The 14,101-nt window shown below is 48.5% G+C and overlaps 1 protein-coding gene across 2 annotated transcripts in view; it reads left to right on the plus strand.

Moving 5' to 3' along the window:
- hlcs (holocarboxylase synthetase (biotin-(proprionyl-CoA-carboxylase (ATP-hydrolysing)) ligase)) overlaps window positions 1–13,735 on the plus strand; it is a 42,729-nt gene extending 28,994 nt beyond the window's left edge. For both annotated transcript variants that reach the window (XM_039670310.2, XM_089126549.1), the window contains 5 exons: window positions 10,371–10,435; window positions 10,526–10,686; window positions 12,405–12,519; window positions 12,619–12,832; window positions 12,918–13,735. In XM_039670310.2, coding sequence (XP_039526244.2) covers window positions 10,371–10,435; window positions 10,526–10,686; window positions 12,405–12,519; window positions 12,619–12,832; window positions 12,918–13,086 — 724 coding nt within the window. In that variant the 3' untranslated portion in view covers window positions 13,087–13,735. The remainder of the gene's footprint in view (window positions 1–10,370; window positions 10,436–10,525; window positions 10,687–12,404; window positions 12,520–12,618; window positions 12,833–12,917) is intronic.
- The last annotated feature ends 366 nt before the right edge of the window (window positions 13,736–14,101 follow it).

Below are 14,101 nucleotides of genomic sequence, written 5' to 3' on the forward strand. Positions count from 1 at the left end.
TGTGTGTGTTCAGTAGTTCTGCTGGTGTGTGTTCAGTAGTTCTGCTGCTGTGTGTTCAGTAGTTCTGCTGGTGTGTGTTCAGTAGTTCTGCTGGTGTGTGTTCAGTAGTTCTGCTGCTGTGTGTGTTCAGTAGTTCTGCTGCTGGTGTGTGTTCAGTAGTTCTGCTGGTGTGTGTTCAGTAGCTCTGCTGCTGTGTGTTCAGTAGTTCTGCTGCTGTGTGTTCAGTAGTTCTGCTGCTGTGTGTTCAGTAGTTCTGCTGCTGTGTGTTCAGTAGTTCTGCTGGTGTGTGTTCAGTAGTTCTGCTGGTGTGTGTTCAGTAGTTCTGCTGGTGTGTTTTCAGTAGTTCTGCTGGTGTGTGTTCAGTAGTTCTGCTGCTGTGTGTTCAGTAGTTCTGCTGCTGTGTGTGTTCAGTAGTTCTGCTGGTGTGTGTTCAGTAGTTCTGCTGGTGTGTGTTCAGTAGTTCTGCTGCTGTGTGTTCAGTAGTTCTGCTGGTGTGTGTTCAGTAGTTCTGCTGGTGTGTGTTCAGTAGTTCTGCTGCTGTGTGTGTTCAGTAGTTCTGCTGCTGGTGTGTGTTCAGTAGTTCTGCTGGTGTGTGTTCAGTAGCTCTGCTGCTGTGTGTTCAGTAGTTCTGCTGCTGTGTGTTCAGTAGTTCTGCTGCTGTGTGTTCAGTAGTTCTGCTGCTGTGTGTTCAGTAGTTCTGCTGGTGTGTGTTCAGTAGTTCTGCTGGTGTGTGTTCAGTAGTTCTGCTGGTGTGTTTTCAGTAGTTCTGCTGGTGTGTGTTCAGTAGTTCTGCTGCTGTGTGTTCAGTAGTTCTGCTGCTGTGTGTTCAGTAGTTCTGCTGCTGTGTGTGTTCAGTAGTTCTGCCGGTGTGTGTTCAGTAGTTCTGCTGGTGTGTGTTCAGTAGTTCTGCTGGTGTGTGTTCAGTAGTTCTGCTGCTGTGTGTTCAGTAGTTCTGCTGCTGTGTGTTTTCAGTAGTTCTGCTGCTGTGTGTGTTCAGTAGTTCTGCTGGTGTGTGTTCAGTAGTTCTGCTGGTGTGTGTTCAGTAGTTCTGCTGCTGTGTGTTCAGTAGTTCTGCCGGTGTGTGTTCAGTAGTTCTGCCGGTGTGTGTTCAGTAGTTCTGCCGGTGTGTGTTCAGTAGTTCTGCCGGTGTGTGTTCAGTAGTTCTGCTGGTGTGTGTTCAGTAGTTCTGCTGGTGTGTGTTCAGTAGTTCTGCTGGTGTGTGTTCAGTAGTTCTGCTGGTGTGTGTTCAGTAGTTCTGCTGCTGTGTGTTCAGTAGTTCTGCTGGTGTGTGTTCAGTAGTTCTGCTGCTGTGTGTTTTCAGTAGTTCTGCTGCTGTGTGTGTTCAGTAGTTCTGCTGGTGTGTGTTCAGTAGTTCTGCTGGTGTGTGTTCAGTAGTTCTGCTGCTGTGTGTTCAGTAGTTCTGCCGGTGTGTGTTCAGTAGTTCTGCCGGTGTGTGTTCAGTAGTTCTGCCGGTGTGTGTTCAGTAGTTCTGCCGGTGTGTGTTCAGTAGTTCTGCTGGTGTGTGTTCAGTAGTTCTGCTGGTGTGTGTTCAGTAGTTCTGCTGGTGTGTGTTCAGTAGTTCTGCTGGTGTGTGTTCAGTAGTTCTGCTGGTGTGTGTTCAGTAGTTCTGCTGGTGTGTGTTCAGTAGCTCTGCTGCTGTGTGTTCAGTAGTTCTGCTGGTGTGTGTTCAGTAGTTTTGCTGGTGTGTGTTCAGTAGCTCTGCCGGTGTGTGTTCAGTAGTTCTGCTGGTGTGTGTTCAGTAGTTTTGCTGGTGTGTGTTCAGTAGTTCTGCAGGTGTGTGTTCAGTAGTTCTGCTGGTGTGTGTTCAGTAGTTCTGCTGGTGTGTGTTCAGTAGTTCTGCTGGTGTGTGTTCAGTAGTTCTGCCGCTGTGTGTTCAGTAGTTCTGCTGGTGTGTGTTCAGTAGTTTTGCTGGTGTGTGTTCAGTAGCTCTGCCGGTGTGTGTTCAGTAGTTCTGCCGGTGTGTGTTCAGTAGTTCTGCTGGTGTGTGTTCAGTAGTTCTGCTGCTGTGTGTTCAGTAGTTCTGCTGGTGTGTGTTCAGTAGTTCTGCTGGTGTGTGTTCAGTAGTTCTGCTGGTGTGTGTTCAGTAGTTCTGCTGGTGTGTGTTCAGTAGTTCTGCTGCTGTGTGTTCAGTAGTTCTGCTGGTGTGTGTTCAGTAGTTCTGCTGGTGTGTGTTCAGTAGTTCTGCTGGTGTGTGTTCAGTAGTTCTGCTGGTGTGTGTTCAGTAGTTCTGCTGGTGTGTGTTCAGTAGTTCTGCTGGTGTGTGTTCAGTAGTTCTGCTGGTGTGTGTTCAGTAGTTCTGCTGGTGTGTGTTCAGTAGTTCTGCTGGTGTGTGTTCAGTAGTTCTGCTGGTGTGTGTTCAGTAGTTCTGCCGGTGTGTGTTCAGTAGTTCTGCAGGTGTGTGTTCAGTAGTTCTGCTGGTGTGTGTTCAGTAGTTCTGCTGCTGTGTGTTCAGTAGTTTTGCTGGTGTGTGTTCAGTAGTTCTGCTGGTGTGTGTTCAGTAGTTCTGCTGCTGTGTGTTCAGTAGTTCTGCTGGTGTGTGTTCAGTAGTTTTGCTGGTATGTGTTCAGTAGTTCTGCTGGTGTGTGTTCAGTAGTTTTGCTGGTGTGTGTTCAGTAGCTCTGCTGGTGTGTGTTCAGTAGTTCTGCCGGTGTGTGTTCAGTAGTTCTGCTGGTGTGTGTTCAGTAGTTTTGCTGGTGTGTGTTCAGTAGTTCTGCAGGTGTGTGTTCAGTAGTTTTGCTGGTGTGTGTTCAGTAGTTCTGCTGGTGTGTGTTCAGTAGTTCTGCTGGTGTGTGTTCAGTAGTTCTGCCGCTGTGTGTTCAGTAGTTCTGCTGGTGTGTGTTCAGTAGTTCTGCCGGTGTGTGTTCAGTAGTTCTGCCGGTGTGTGTTCAGTAGTTCTGCCGGTGTGTGTTCAGTAGTTCTGCCGGTGTGTGTTCAGTAGTTCTGCCGGTGTGTTTTCAGTAGTTCTGCTGGTGTGTGTTCAGTAGTTCTGCTGCTGTGTGTGTTCAGTAGTTCTGCTGGTGTGTGTTCAGTAGTTCTGCTGCTGTGTGTGTTCAGTAGTTCTGCTGGTGTGTGTTCAGTAGCTCTGCTGGTGTGTGTTCAGTAGTTCTGCTGGTGTGTGTTCAGTAGTTCTGCTGCTGGTGTGTGTTCAGTAGTTCTGCTGGTGTGTGTTCAGTAGTTCTGCTGGTGTGTGTTCAGTAGCTCTGCTGGTGTGTGTTCAGTAGTTCTGCTGCTGTGTGTTCAGTAGTTCTGCTGCTGTGTGTTCAGTAGTTGTGCTGCTGTGTGTGTTCAGTAGTTCTGCTGGTGTGTTTTCAGTAGCTCTGCTGCTGTGTGTTCAGTAGTTCTGCTGGTGTGTGTTCAGTAGTTCTGCTGCTGTGTGTTCAGTAGTTCTGCTGGTGTGTGTTCAGTAGTTCTGCTGGTGTGTGTTCAGTAGTTCTGCTGCTGTGTGTGTTCAGTAGTTCTGCTGGTGTGTGTTCAGTAGTTCTGCTGCTGTGTGTTCAGTAGTTCTGCTGGTGTGTGTTCAGTAGTTCTGCTGGTGTGTGTTCAGTAGTTCTGCTGCTGTGTGTGTTCAGTAGTTCTGCTGCTGGTGTGTGTTCAGTAGTTCTGCTGGTGTGTGTTCAGTAGCTCTGCTGCTGTGTGTTCAGTAGTTCTGCTGCTGTGTGTTCAGTAGTTCTGCTGCTGTGTGTTCAGTAGTTCTGCTGCTGTGTGTTCAGTAGTTCTGCTGGTGTGTGTTCAGTAGTTCTGCTGGTGTGTGTTCAGTAGTTCTGCTGGTGTGTTTTCAGTAGTTCTGCTGGTGTGTGTTCAGTAGTTCTGCTGCTGTGTGTTCAGTAGTTCTGCTGCTGTGTGTGTTCAGTAGTTCTGCTGGTGTGTGTTCAGTAGTTCTGCTGGTGTGTGTTCAGTAGTTCTGCTGCTGTGTGTTCAGTAGTTCTGCTGGTGTGTGTTCAGTAGTTCTGCTGGTGTGTGTTCAGTAGTTCTGCTGCTGTGTGTGTTCAGTAGTTCTGCTGCTGGTGTGTGTTCAGTAGTTCTGCTGGTGTGTGTTCAGTAGCTCTGCTGCTGTGTGTTCAGTAGTTCTGCTGCTGTGTGTTCAGTAGTTCTGCTGCTGTGTGTTCAGTAGTTCTGCTGCTGTGTGTTCAGTAGTTCTGCTGGTGTGTGTTCAGTAGTTCTGCTGGTGTGTGTTCAGTAGTTCTGCTGGTGTGTTTTCAGTAGTTCTGCTGGTGTGTGTTCAGTAGTTCTGCTGCTGTGTGTTCAGTAGTTCTGCTGCTGTGTGTTCAGTAGTTCTGCTGCTGTGTGTGTTCAGTAGTTCTGCCGGTGTGTGTTCAGTAGTTCTGCCGGTGTGTGTTCAGTAGTTCTGCCGGTGTGTGTTCAGTAGTTCTGCCGGTGTGTGTTCAGTAGTTCTGCTGGTGTGTGTTCAGTAGTTTTGCTGGTGTGTGTTCAGTAGTTCTGCTGGTGTGTGTTCAGTAGTTCTGCTGGTGTGTGTTCAGTAGTTCTGCTGCTGTGTGTTCAGTAGTTCTGCTGGTGTGTGTTCAGTAGTTCTGCTGCTGTGTGTGTTCAGTAGTTCTGCTGCTGTGTGTTCAGTAGTTCTGCTGGTGTGTGTTCAGTAGTTCTGCTGCTGTGTGTTCAGTAGTTCTGCTGGTGTGTGTTCAGTAGTTCTGCTGGTGTGTGTTCAGTAGTTCTGCTGCTGTGTGTGTTCAGTAGTTCTGCTGCTGGTGTGTGTTCAGTAGTTCTGCTGGTGTGTGTTCAGTAGCTCTGCTGCTGTGTGTTCAGTAGTTCTGCTGCTGTGTGTTCAGTAGTTCTGCTGCTGTGTGTTCAGTAGTTCTGCTGCTGTGTGTTCAGTAGTTCTGCTGGTGTGTGTTCAGTAGTTCTGCTGGTGTGTGTTCAGTAGTTCTGCTGGTGTGTTTTCAGTAGTTCTGCTGGTGTGTGTTCAGTAGTTCTGCTGCTGTGTGTTCAGTAGTTCTGCTGCTGTGTGTTCAGTAGTTCTGCTGCTGTGTGTGTTCAGTAGTTCTGCCGGTGTGTGTTCAGTAGTTCTGCCGGTGTGTGTTCAGTAGTTCTGCCGGTGTGTGTTCAGTAGTTCTGCTGCTGTGTGTTCAGTAGTTCTGCTGCTGTGTGTTTTCAGTAGTTCTGCTGCTGTGTGTTCAGTAGTTCTGCTGCTGTGTGTTCAGTAGTTCTGCTGCTGTGTGTTCAGTAGTTCTGCTGGTGTGTGTTCAGTAGTTCTGCTGGTGTGTGTTCAGTAGTTCTGCTGCTGTGTGTTCAGTAGTTCTGCTGGTGTGTGTTCAGTAGTTCTGCTGCTGTGTGTGTTCAGTAGTTCTGCCGGTGTGTGTTCAGTAGTTCTGCCGGTGTGTGTTCAGTAGTTCTGCCGGTGTGTGTTCAGTGGTTCTGCCGGTGTGTGTTCAGTGGTTCTGCCGGTGTGTGTTCAGTGGTTCTGCTGGTGTGTGTTCAGTAGTTCTGCTGCTGTGTGTTCAGTAGTTCTGCTGCTGTGTGTTCAGTAGTTCTGCTGCTGTGTGTGTTCAGTAGTTCTGCTGCTGTGTGTTCAGTAGTTCTGCTGGTGTGTGTTCAGTAGTTCTGCTGGTGTGTGTTCAGTAGTTCTGCTGCTGTGTGTTCAGTAGTTCTGCTGGTGTGTGTTCAGTAGTTCTGCCGGTGTGTGTTCAGTAGTTCTGCCGGTGTGTGTTCAGTAGTTCTGCTGCTGTGTGTTCAGTAGTTCTGCCGGTGTGTGTTCAGTAGTTCTGCCGGTGTGTGTTCAGTAGTTCTGCCGGTGTGTGTTCAGTAGTTCTGCCGGTGTGTGTTCAGTAGTTCTGCCGGTGTGTGTTCAGTAGTTCTGCCGGTGTGTGTTCAGTAGTTCTGCCGGTGTGTGTTCAGTAGTTCTGCCGGTGTGTGTTCAGTAGTTCTGCTGCTGTGTGTGTTCAGTAGTTCTGCTGGTGTGTGTTCAGTAGTTCTGCTGGTGTGTGTTCAGTAGTTCTGCTGCTGTGTGTTCAGTAGTTCTGCTGCTGTGTGTTCAGTAGTTCTGCTGGTGTGTGTTCAGTAGTTCTGCTGCTGTGTGTTCAGTAGTTCTGCTGCTGTGTGTTCAGTAGTTCTGCTGGTGTGTGTTCAGTAGTTCTGCTGGTGTGTGTTCAGTAGTTCTGCTGGTGTGTGTTCAGTAGTTCTGCTGGTGTGTGTTCAGTAGTTCTGCTGGTGTGTGTTCAGTAGTTCTGCTGCTGTGTGTTCAGTAGTTCTGCTGCTGTGTGTTCAGTAGTTCTGCTGGTGTGTGTTCAGTAGTTCTGCTGCTGTGTGTTCAGTAGTTCTGCTGGTGTGTGTTCAGTAGTTCTGCCGGTGTGTGTTCAGTAGTTCTGCTGGTGTGTGTTCAGTAGTTCTGCTGCTGTGTGTTCAGTAGTTCTGCTGCTGTGTGTTCAGTAGTTCTGCTGGTGTGTTTTCAGGAGTTCTGCTGGTGTGTTTTCAGTAGTTCTGCTGGTGTGTGTTCAGTAGTTCTGCTGGTGTGTGTTCAGTAGTTCTGCTGGTGTGTGTTCAGTAGTTCTGCTGCTGTGTGTGTTCAGTAGTTCTGCCGGTGTGTGTTCAGTAGTTCTGCCGGTGTGTGTTCAGTAGTTCTGCTGGTGTGTGTTCAGTAGTTCTGCTGCTGTGTGTTCAGTAGTTCTGCTGCTGTGTGTTCAGTAGTTCTGCTGGTGTGTGTTCAGTAGTTCTGCTGGTGTGTGTTCAGTAGTTCTGCCGGTGTGTGTTCAGTAGTTCTGCTGGTGTGTGTTCAGTAGTTCTGCCGCTGTGTGTTCAGTAGTTCTGCTGCTGTGTGTTCAGTAGTTCTGCCGGTGTGTGTTCAGTAGTTCTGCTGCTGTGTGTTCAGTAGTTCTGCTGGTGTGTGTTCAGTAGTTCTGCTGCTGTGTGTTCAGTAGTTCTGCTGGTGTGTGTTCAGTAGTTCTGCTGGTGTGTGTTCAGTAGTTCTGCTGCTGGTGTGTGTTCAGTAGTTCTGCTGGTGTGTGTTCAGTAGTTCTGCTGGTGTGTGTTCAGTAGTTCTGCCGGTGTGTGTTCAGTAGTTCTGCTGGTGTGTGTTCAGTAGTTCTGCTGGTGTGTGTTCAGTAGTTCTGCCGGTGTGTGTTCAGTAGTTCTGCTGGTGTGTGTTCAGTAGTTCTGCTGGTGTGTGTTCAGTAGTTCTGCTGGTGTGTGTTCAGTAGTTCTGCTGGTGTGTGTTCAGTAGTTCTGCCGGTGTGTGTTCAGTAGTTCTGCTGGTGTGTGTTCAGTAGTTCTGCTGCTGTGTGTTCAGTAGTTCTGCCGGTGTGTGTTCAGTAGTTCTGCCGGTGTGTGTTCAGTAGTTCTGCTGCTGTGTGTTCAGTAGTTCTGCTGCTGTGTGTTCAGTAGTTCTGCTGGTGTGTGTTCAGTAGTTCTGCCGGTGTGTGTTCAGTAGTTCTGCCGGTGTGTGTTCAGTAGTTCTGCTGGTGTGTGTTCAGTAGTTCTGCTGGTGTGTGTTCAGTAGTTCTGCCGGTGTGTGTTCAGTAGTTCTGCTGGTGTGTGTTCAGTAGTTCTGCTGGTGTGTGTTCAGTAGTTCTGCCGGTGTGTGTTCAGTAGTTCTGCTGGTGTGTGTTCAGTAGTTCTGCTGGTGTGTGTTCAGTAGTTCTGCTGCTGTGTGTTCAGTAGTTCTGCTGCTGTGTGTTTTCAGTAGTTCTGCTGCTGTGTGTGTTCAGTAGTTCTGCTGGTGTGTGTTCAGTAGTTCTGCTGGTGTGTGTTCAGTAGTTCTGCTGCTGTGTGTTCAGTAGTTCTGCCGGTGTGTGTTCAGTAGTTCTGCTGGTGTGTGTTCAGTAGTTCTGCTGGTGTGTGTTCAGTAGTTCTGCCGGTGTGTGTTCAGTAGTTCTGCCGGTGTGTGTTCAGTAGTTCTGCTGCTGTGTGTTCAGTAGTTCTGCCGGTGTGTGTTCAGTAGTTCTGCTGCTGTGTGTTCAGTAGTTCTGCTGGTGTGTGTTCAGTAGTTCTGCTGCTGTGTGTTCAGTAGTTCTGCTGGTGTGTGTTCAGTAGTTCTGCTGGTGTGTGTTCAGTAGTTCTGCTGGTGTGTGTTCAGTAGTTCTGCTGGTGTGTGTTCAGTAGTTCTGCTGGTGTGTGTTCAGTAGTTCTGCTGCTGTGTGTGTTCAGTAGTTCTGCCGGTGTGTGTTCAGTAGTTCTGCCGGTGTGTGTTCAGTAGTTCTGCTGGTGTGTGTTCAGTAGTTCTGCTGCTGTGTGTTCAGTAGTTCTGCCGGTGTGTGTTCAGTAGTTCTGCTGGTGTGTGTTCAGTAGTTCTGCTGCTGTGTGTTCAGTAGTTCTGCTGCTGTGTGTTCAGTAGTTCTGCTGGTGTGTGTTCAGTAGTTCTGCCGGTGTGTGTTCAGTAGTTCTGCCGGTGTGTGTTCAGTAGTTCTGCTGGTGTGTGTTCAGTAGTTCTGCTGGTGTGTGTTCAGTAGTTCTGCCGGTGTGTGTTCAGTAGTTCTGCTGGTGTGTGTTCAGTAGTTCTGCTGGTGTGTGTTCAGTAGTTCTGCCGGTGTGTGTTCAGTAGTTCTGCTGGTGTGTGTTCAGTAGTTCTGCTGGTGTGTGTTCAGTAGTTCTGCTGGTGTGTGTTCAGTAGTTCTGCTGCTGTGTGTTTTCAGTAGTTCTGCTGCTGTGTGTGTTCAGTAGTTCTGCTGGTGTGTGTTCAGTAGTTCTGCTGGTGTGTGTTCAGTAGTTCTGCTGCTGTGTGTTCAGTAGTTCTGCCGGTGTGTGTTCAGTAGTTCTGCCGGTGTGTGTTCAGTAGTTCTGCCGGTGTGTGTTCAGTAGTTCTGCCGGTGTGTGTTCAGTAGTTCTGCTGGTGTGTGTTCAGTAGTTCTGCTGGTGTGTGTTCAGTAGTTCTGCTGGTGTGTGTTCAGTAGTTCTGCTGGTGTGTGTTCAGTAGTTCTGCTGCTGTGTGTTCAGTAGTTCTGCTGGTGTGTGTTCAGTAGTTCTGCTGCTGTGTGTTTAGTAGTTCTGCTGCTGTGTGTTTTCAGTAGTTCTGCTGCTGTGTGTGTTCAGTAGTTCTGCTGGTGTGTGTTCAGTAGTTCTGCTGGTGTGTGTTCAGTAGTTCTGCTGCTGTGTGTTCAGTAGTTCTGCCGGTGTGTGTTCAGTAGTTCTGCCGGTGTGTGTTCAGTAGTTCTGCCGGTGTGTGTTCAGTAGTTCTGCCGGTGTGTGTTCAGTAGTTCTGCTGGTGTGTGTTCAGTAGTTCTGCTGGTGTGTGTTCAGTAGTTCTGCTGGTGTGTGTTCAGTAGTTCTGCTGCTGTGTGTTCAGTAGTTCTGCCGGTGTGTGTTCAGTAGTTCTGCCGGTGTGTGTTCAGTAGTTCTGCCGGTGTGTGTTCAGTAGTTCTGCCGGTGTGTGTTCAGTAGTTCTGCTGGTGTGTGTTCAGTAGTTCTGCTGGTGTGTGTTCAGTAGTTCTGCCGGTGTGTGTTCAGTAGTTCTGCTGCTGTGTGTTCAGTAGTTCTGCCGGTGTGTGTTCAGTAGTTCTGCTGGTGTGTGTTCAGTAGTTCTGCTGGTGTGTGTTCAGTAGTTCTGCCGGTGTGTGTTCAGTAGTTCTGCTGGTGTGTGTTCAGTAGTTCTGCTGGTGTGTGTTCAGTAGTTCTGCTGGTGTGTGTAGCCTCAGACCGCCGGGTTTCTGTTTTTTGCTGTTTTTCCTCGTTTTTTGCAAGAACGTCTCGTTCAATTAAAGCTCTTTGAGAAAACACACTCCTGATGTGTGATTAGCATGTGGTTGCAGCACAGGAGTGATGGACACTGAAACACTGTTCCTCTGCGGCTCTGATAGCAGCATCCCATGATGCAGTGCTGCGCTGAATAGCTGGATTACAGAGTGGCTTCTCTTTGCATCTGAATGCTGCTCTGTGTGTGTGTGTGTGTGTGTGTGTGTGTGTGTGTGTGTGTCTGTGTGTATTGGCTTTCAGCGCCAGCTTAAGCTCTTCTGTAAATGTGTTCACTCTAAATGACACACGGATCCCAGATTCCCAAGCCTGTAACGCTGGAGAAACACTTTACACTCATCAGGCTGCTGAAACCCTCAGAAGAGATGTGATGAACGGCGAGATGCTGCAAACGCGTATGCACACACACACACACACACACTCCTGAGACAGAGATTTGATTGACATTTGAGAGTGGATGACTATTGAACTTCTGTGAGAATAATCATCTGTTTAGCAATTAGTCTATGAGAGTGTGTGAGTGTGTTTCAGTGCAGGTTAAGTGTATAGCTGTTGTCTTTAGTGGGGGTGTTTGATAGGCTGCAGGGATAGAACAGGGGTCAAAGGTCAGTTACAGTGCAGCAAGCATGGAGTTCTCCAGTGAAACGGCTGAATGTTTTCAGTAAATGTGATCAGTGTGTGTGTGTGTGTGTGTGTGTTTTCTATTCCTCCTGCAGACTGGTGTCGCAGTTGCCACAGGAAGGGTTAATCGCCATAGCAGCGCGTCAGACTCAGGGCAAAGGTCAGCAGCTTCCATCAGCTCTCAGACAGCAGTTAACTCTGGTTTAACATGTGAACGAGTGTGTCAGTCATTAATGGTGTGTGTGTCCAGGCCGTGGAGGGAACGCGTGGTTGAGTCCTCTGGGCTGCGCCATGTTCTCTCTCCACCTGCAGATTCCTCTGAACTCTCGACTCGGACAGAGACTGCCGTTCCTGCAGCACCTCGTGGCCCTCGCTGTGGTGGAGTCTGTGAGAACACTGCCCGGATACGAGGTGTGCACACACACACACACACACACACACACACACACACACACACACACACACACACACACTGCCCGGATACGAGGTGTGCACACACACACACACACACACACACACACTGCCTGGAAACGAGGTGCACACTAGGGATGGGCATTTGATTAAATTTTCCTAGTCGATCGTCGGAAGAATTAACGATCGACTATAGATTAATCATTAATATTTGAAGATCTGCGCGGCGGTTCTCTAACGCAACTGAACCTGCAGCTGCGAGTTGGCCCTCATGAGACCCTCGTTTGTTCCAAAATAATAAATAAATAACTTAACCAAAAACAATAATATTTATATCTGACAGGTTTTGTCCAAATGTAACGTTAACTCAACTATCCAAGGCCTGGAGTCGAAAGGGTGAGAGAGATTAGCCTACCTAACAATCAATTAGGCTAGGCTACTTAAAGCTTCATAAAAAATAACTCTCATACAACTTCTGCTCCAGTCTTCTGATTTTTGTTGAGAAAGATAAGCATGTTGATGACATGATCTGGGGTCAGTCGCGACCGCAACCTGCATGGTGACCCTCAAGCCTTGTTTACACTTTCACCTGGCTCGATCAGCGCGAGTCTCTGCAGACTGTGTACGCACCTCCCCAAACGGACGAGGTGTTTATACTCATTTTTCCCGCGTGCACCTTCTTCATGCTCGTGCGGACGCGTCGAGTGTAAACAAATGCTTCAGTCCAGCCGCTGAAAACACCGCTCTGATGAGGGGGACTGACGTTACAGGGATGCACAGGTGGAGGGGGGTTATGGTGTGGGGTTGTTTGGTGGAGGGGGGGTTATGGTGTGGGGTTGTTTGGTGGAGGGGGGTTAGAACAGCTTTGGGATGAGTAACAGTGGAGACTGAGAGCTTCTCGTCCAACATCAGTGCTGGACCTCACTTATGCGCTTCTAAAAGAGTAATTCCCATAAACACACTCCTAAACCTTGTGGAAAGCCTTCCCAGAAGAGTTGAACTTGCTATAGTAGCAAAGGGTGGAGCAACTACAGCTCTAAGGGAATGAAAACATCCTGCAAAGATTTCTATCTGAAAGTGCACCGTATATGAAGTTATTGTCTTTCAAAAGTGAGAGTCGACTCTGAGTCTATGAAATGAATTGTTTTTGAAACGATTAGCTGTTACATCATGACGTAGAGAGGTCATTGGCCGCTCCCAACAACTGCGCACACAGACGGAACTGTAAACTTGAAGTGACGTCTAGAACACATTCAAATACTTCATCATCGCATCATGTCGAGAAGACGCTGTTCTAACCCCAGGGGCTTCTCCTGGTTAAAGGGTATAATATAATAAATAATTAGTAGCCTAAAAACTTCCTTCTAGTTGTCATGGATACGCAACGCTCCACTCGGTAAAGCGACTGCTTGGGTGCGGTGACAAAAAGCAGATTTAAATATCGTTTACTTTTCACAATGCAGCAGCGCCTGGCTCCACCCAAATATGAGTGAAAACTGTGTTGGTTGACTTGACAATAACAAACGAACATAGTTTTAGACAAATATATTTAGATAGCTAAGCTTTAGATAGCCGGTCCACTGATGTAAACAACGGCAACCGGAACCGAAGTACTCAACATCCGCCCTCAAGCCGGAAGTTAGCATTTTTCTCAATATTGCTGTGCCTGTGATGTTCCTCATGTGAATGTCTCTGTGTGTGTTTGTGTGCGCGTGCAGAACGTGGACCTGCGGTTGAAGTGGCCCAATGACATCTACTACAGTAACCTGATGAAGCTGGGCGGGGTTCTGGTGAACTCCAGCCTGACGGGTCAGAGCTTCCGGCTTCTGATTGGTACGTCTCGCTTGGTTACGGTTTGCGCTTCTCCGTCAGTGGGTTAGGGTTAGGGTTAGGGTTAGGGCGCGAGCCTGACGTCTCTCCTGTTTCCCTCAGGCTGCGGCTTCAACGTGACCAACAGCAACCCGACGGTCTGCATCAACGACCTGGTGCGTCTGCAGAACCGGGAGCAGAACCGCAGTCTGGAGCCGCTGGAGCCGGAGCAGCTCATCGCCCGCGCCGTCACACTGCTGGAGCGCTTCGTCTCGGACTTCCAGCTGCGCGGGTCGGACACACTGCTGCCGCTCTACTACAGCCGCTGGGTGCACGGGTGAGTGTGTTTTAGGGGCCTGACTTGTGTGTGTGTGTGTGTGTGTGTGTGCGCGGCCTGACGTGTGTGTGTGTGCGTGTTTCAGGGGCACGCGTGTGCGTCTGTGGAGTGAGGACGGGCCGGAGGCCGAGGTTCTGGGTCTGGATGAGAGCGGTTTTCTGCAGGTGTCGACAGAAGATCAGATCGTGACGCTGCAGCCGGACGGAAACTCCTTCGACATGATGAAGAACCTCGTGGTGATCAAGAGTAGATGAAGAGCAGAGGAAGACTCGCAGCGGGAACGTCTGCCTCCAGACCGAGAGATGATGACGGGACTCAACCAGAACAAATGTGAATCTTTGACACTGACATTTCTTCAGAATAACATTTATTCTGTCAACAGCCATTGACCTTTACACTCACGTCCTCCTGCAGATGGACTTTAATATGAGCAATATTGTCCTCAAGTCTCATTCAGAGTTTAAAGTGACAGATTACAGACACACACATCGCATCACACTCATTGATTCGAATTGGTAAAGCAGAAAAACGACGAGGTTTCTGTGATTCCTCCCGTGAAGACTTCCTGCTGCCGAGGATCTGAGGAGTGTGTGTGTGTGTGTGTGTGTGTGTGTGTGTGTGTGTGTGTGTGTGTGTGTGTGTGTGAGAGGCTATTGCTCCGAGCACTGAGCTTACAGTCTAACAAACACTCACTCTCTCTGACTGACACTTGTTAAAACTTTTCATTGTTATTTCTTTTTAGATTTCGAGGTGGTTTGTTTGTTCATAAATCAGGTTGTGTTAAATCTGTCTATCACTCAATATTTTGTCATGATTCATGGTTTGTAAACTGATATATGGATGATCGCTTTTAAAGAACACATTCCTGAATCATACAAAATGAAATAAAATGATTGTTACTGACATGTCGTGTGTGTGTTACATCAGTGAATTGCTGTGTGTGTGCGTGTGTGTGTGAGAAAGAGAGAGTGAGTGTGTGTGTGTCGGAGAGAGAATGTGAGTGTGTTCCATCAGTGAAGTGCTTTGTGTGAGAGAGAGAGAGAGTGATCGTGTGTGTGTGTGTGTGTGGGATAGAGATAGAGAGAGTATGTGAGAGACAGTAAGTGTGTGTGTGGGAGAGAGAGCGTGTGTGTGAGAGAGAGCGAGCGAGCGTGTGTGTGTGGGATAGAGATAGAGTATGTGAGAGACAGTGAGTGTGTGTGTGTGTGTGTGTGTGTGAGAGTGTGTGTGCGTGTGTGTGTGCTGGCAGTGTCCCGTTCCTCCCTCTCC

Source organism: Pimephales promelas, chromosome 23 (genome assembly GCF_988280905.1).
Source record: "Pimephales promelas chromosome 23, fPimPro1.hap1.1, whole genome shotgun sequence".
Classification (NCBI taxonomy): domain Eukaryota; kingdom Metazoa; phylum Chordata; class Actinopteri; order Cypriniformes; family Leuciscidae; genus Pimephales; species Pimephales promelas.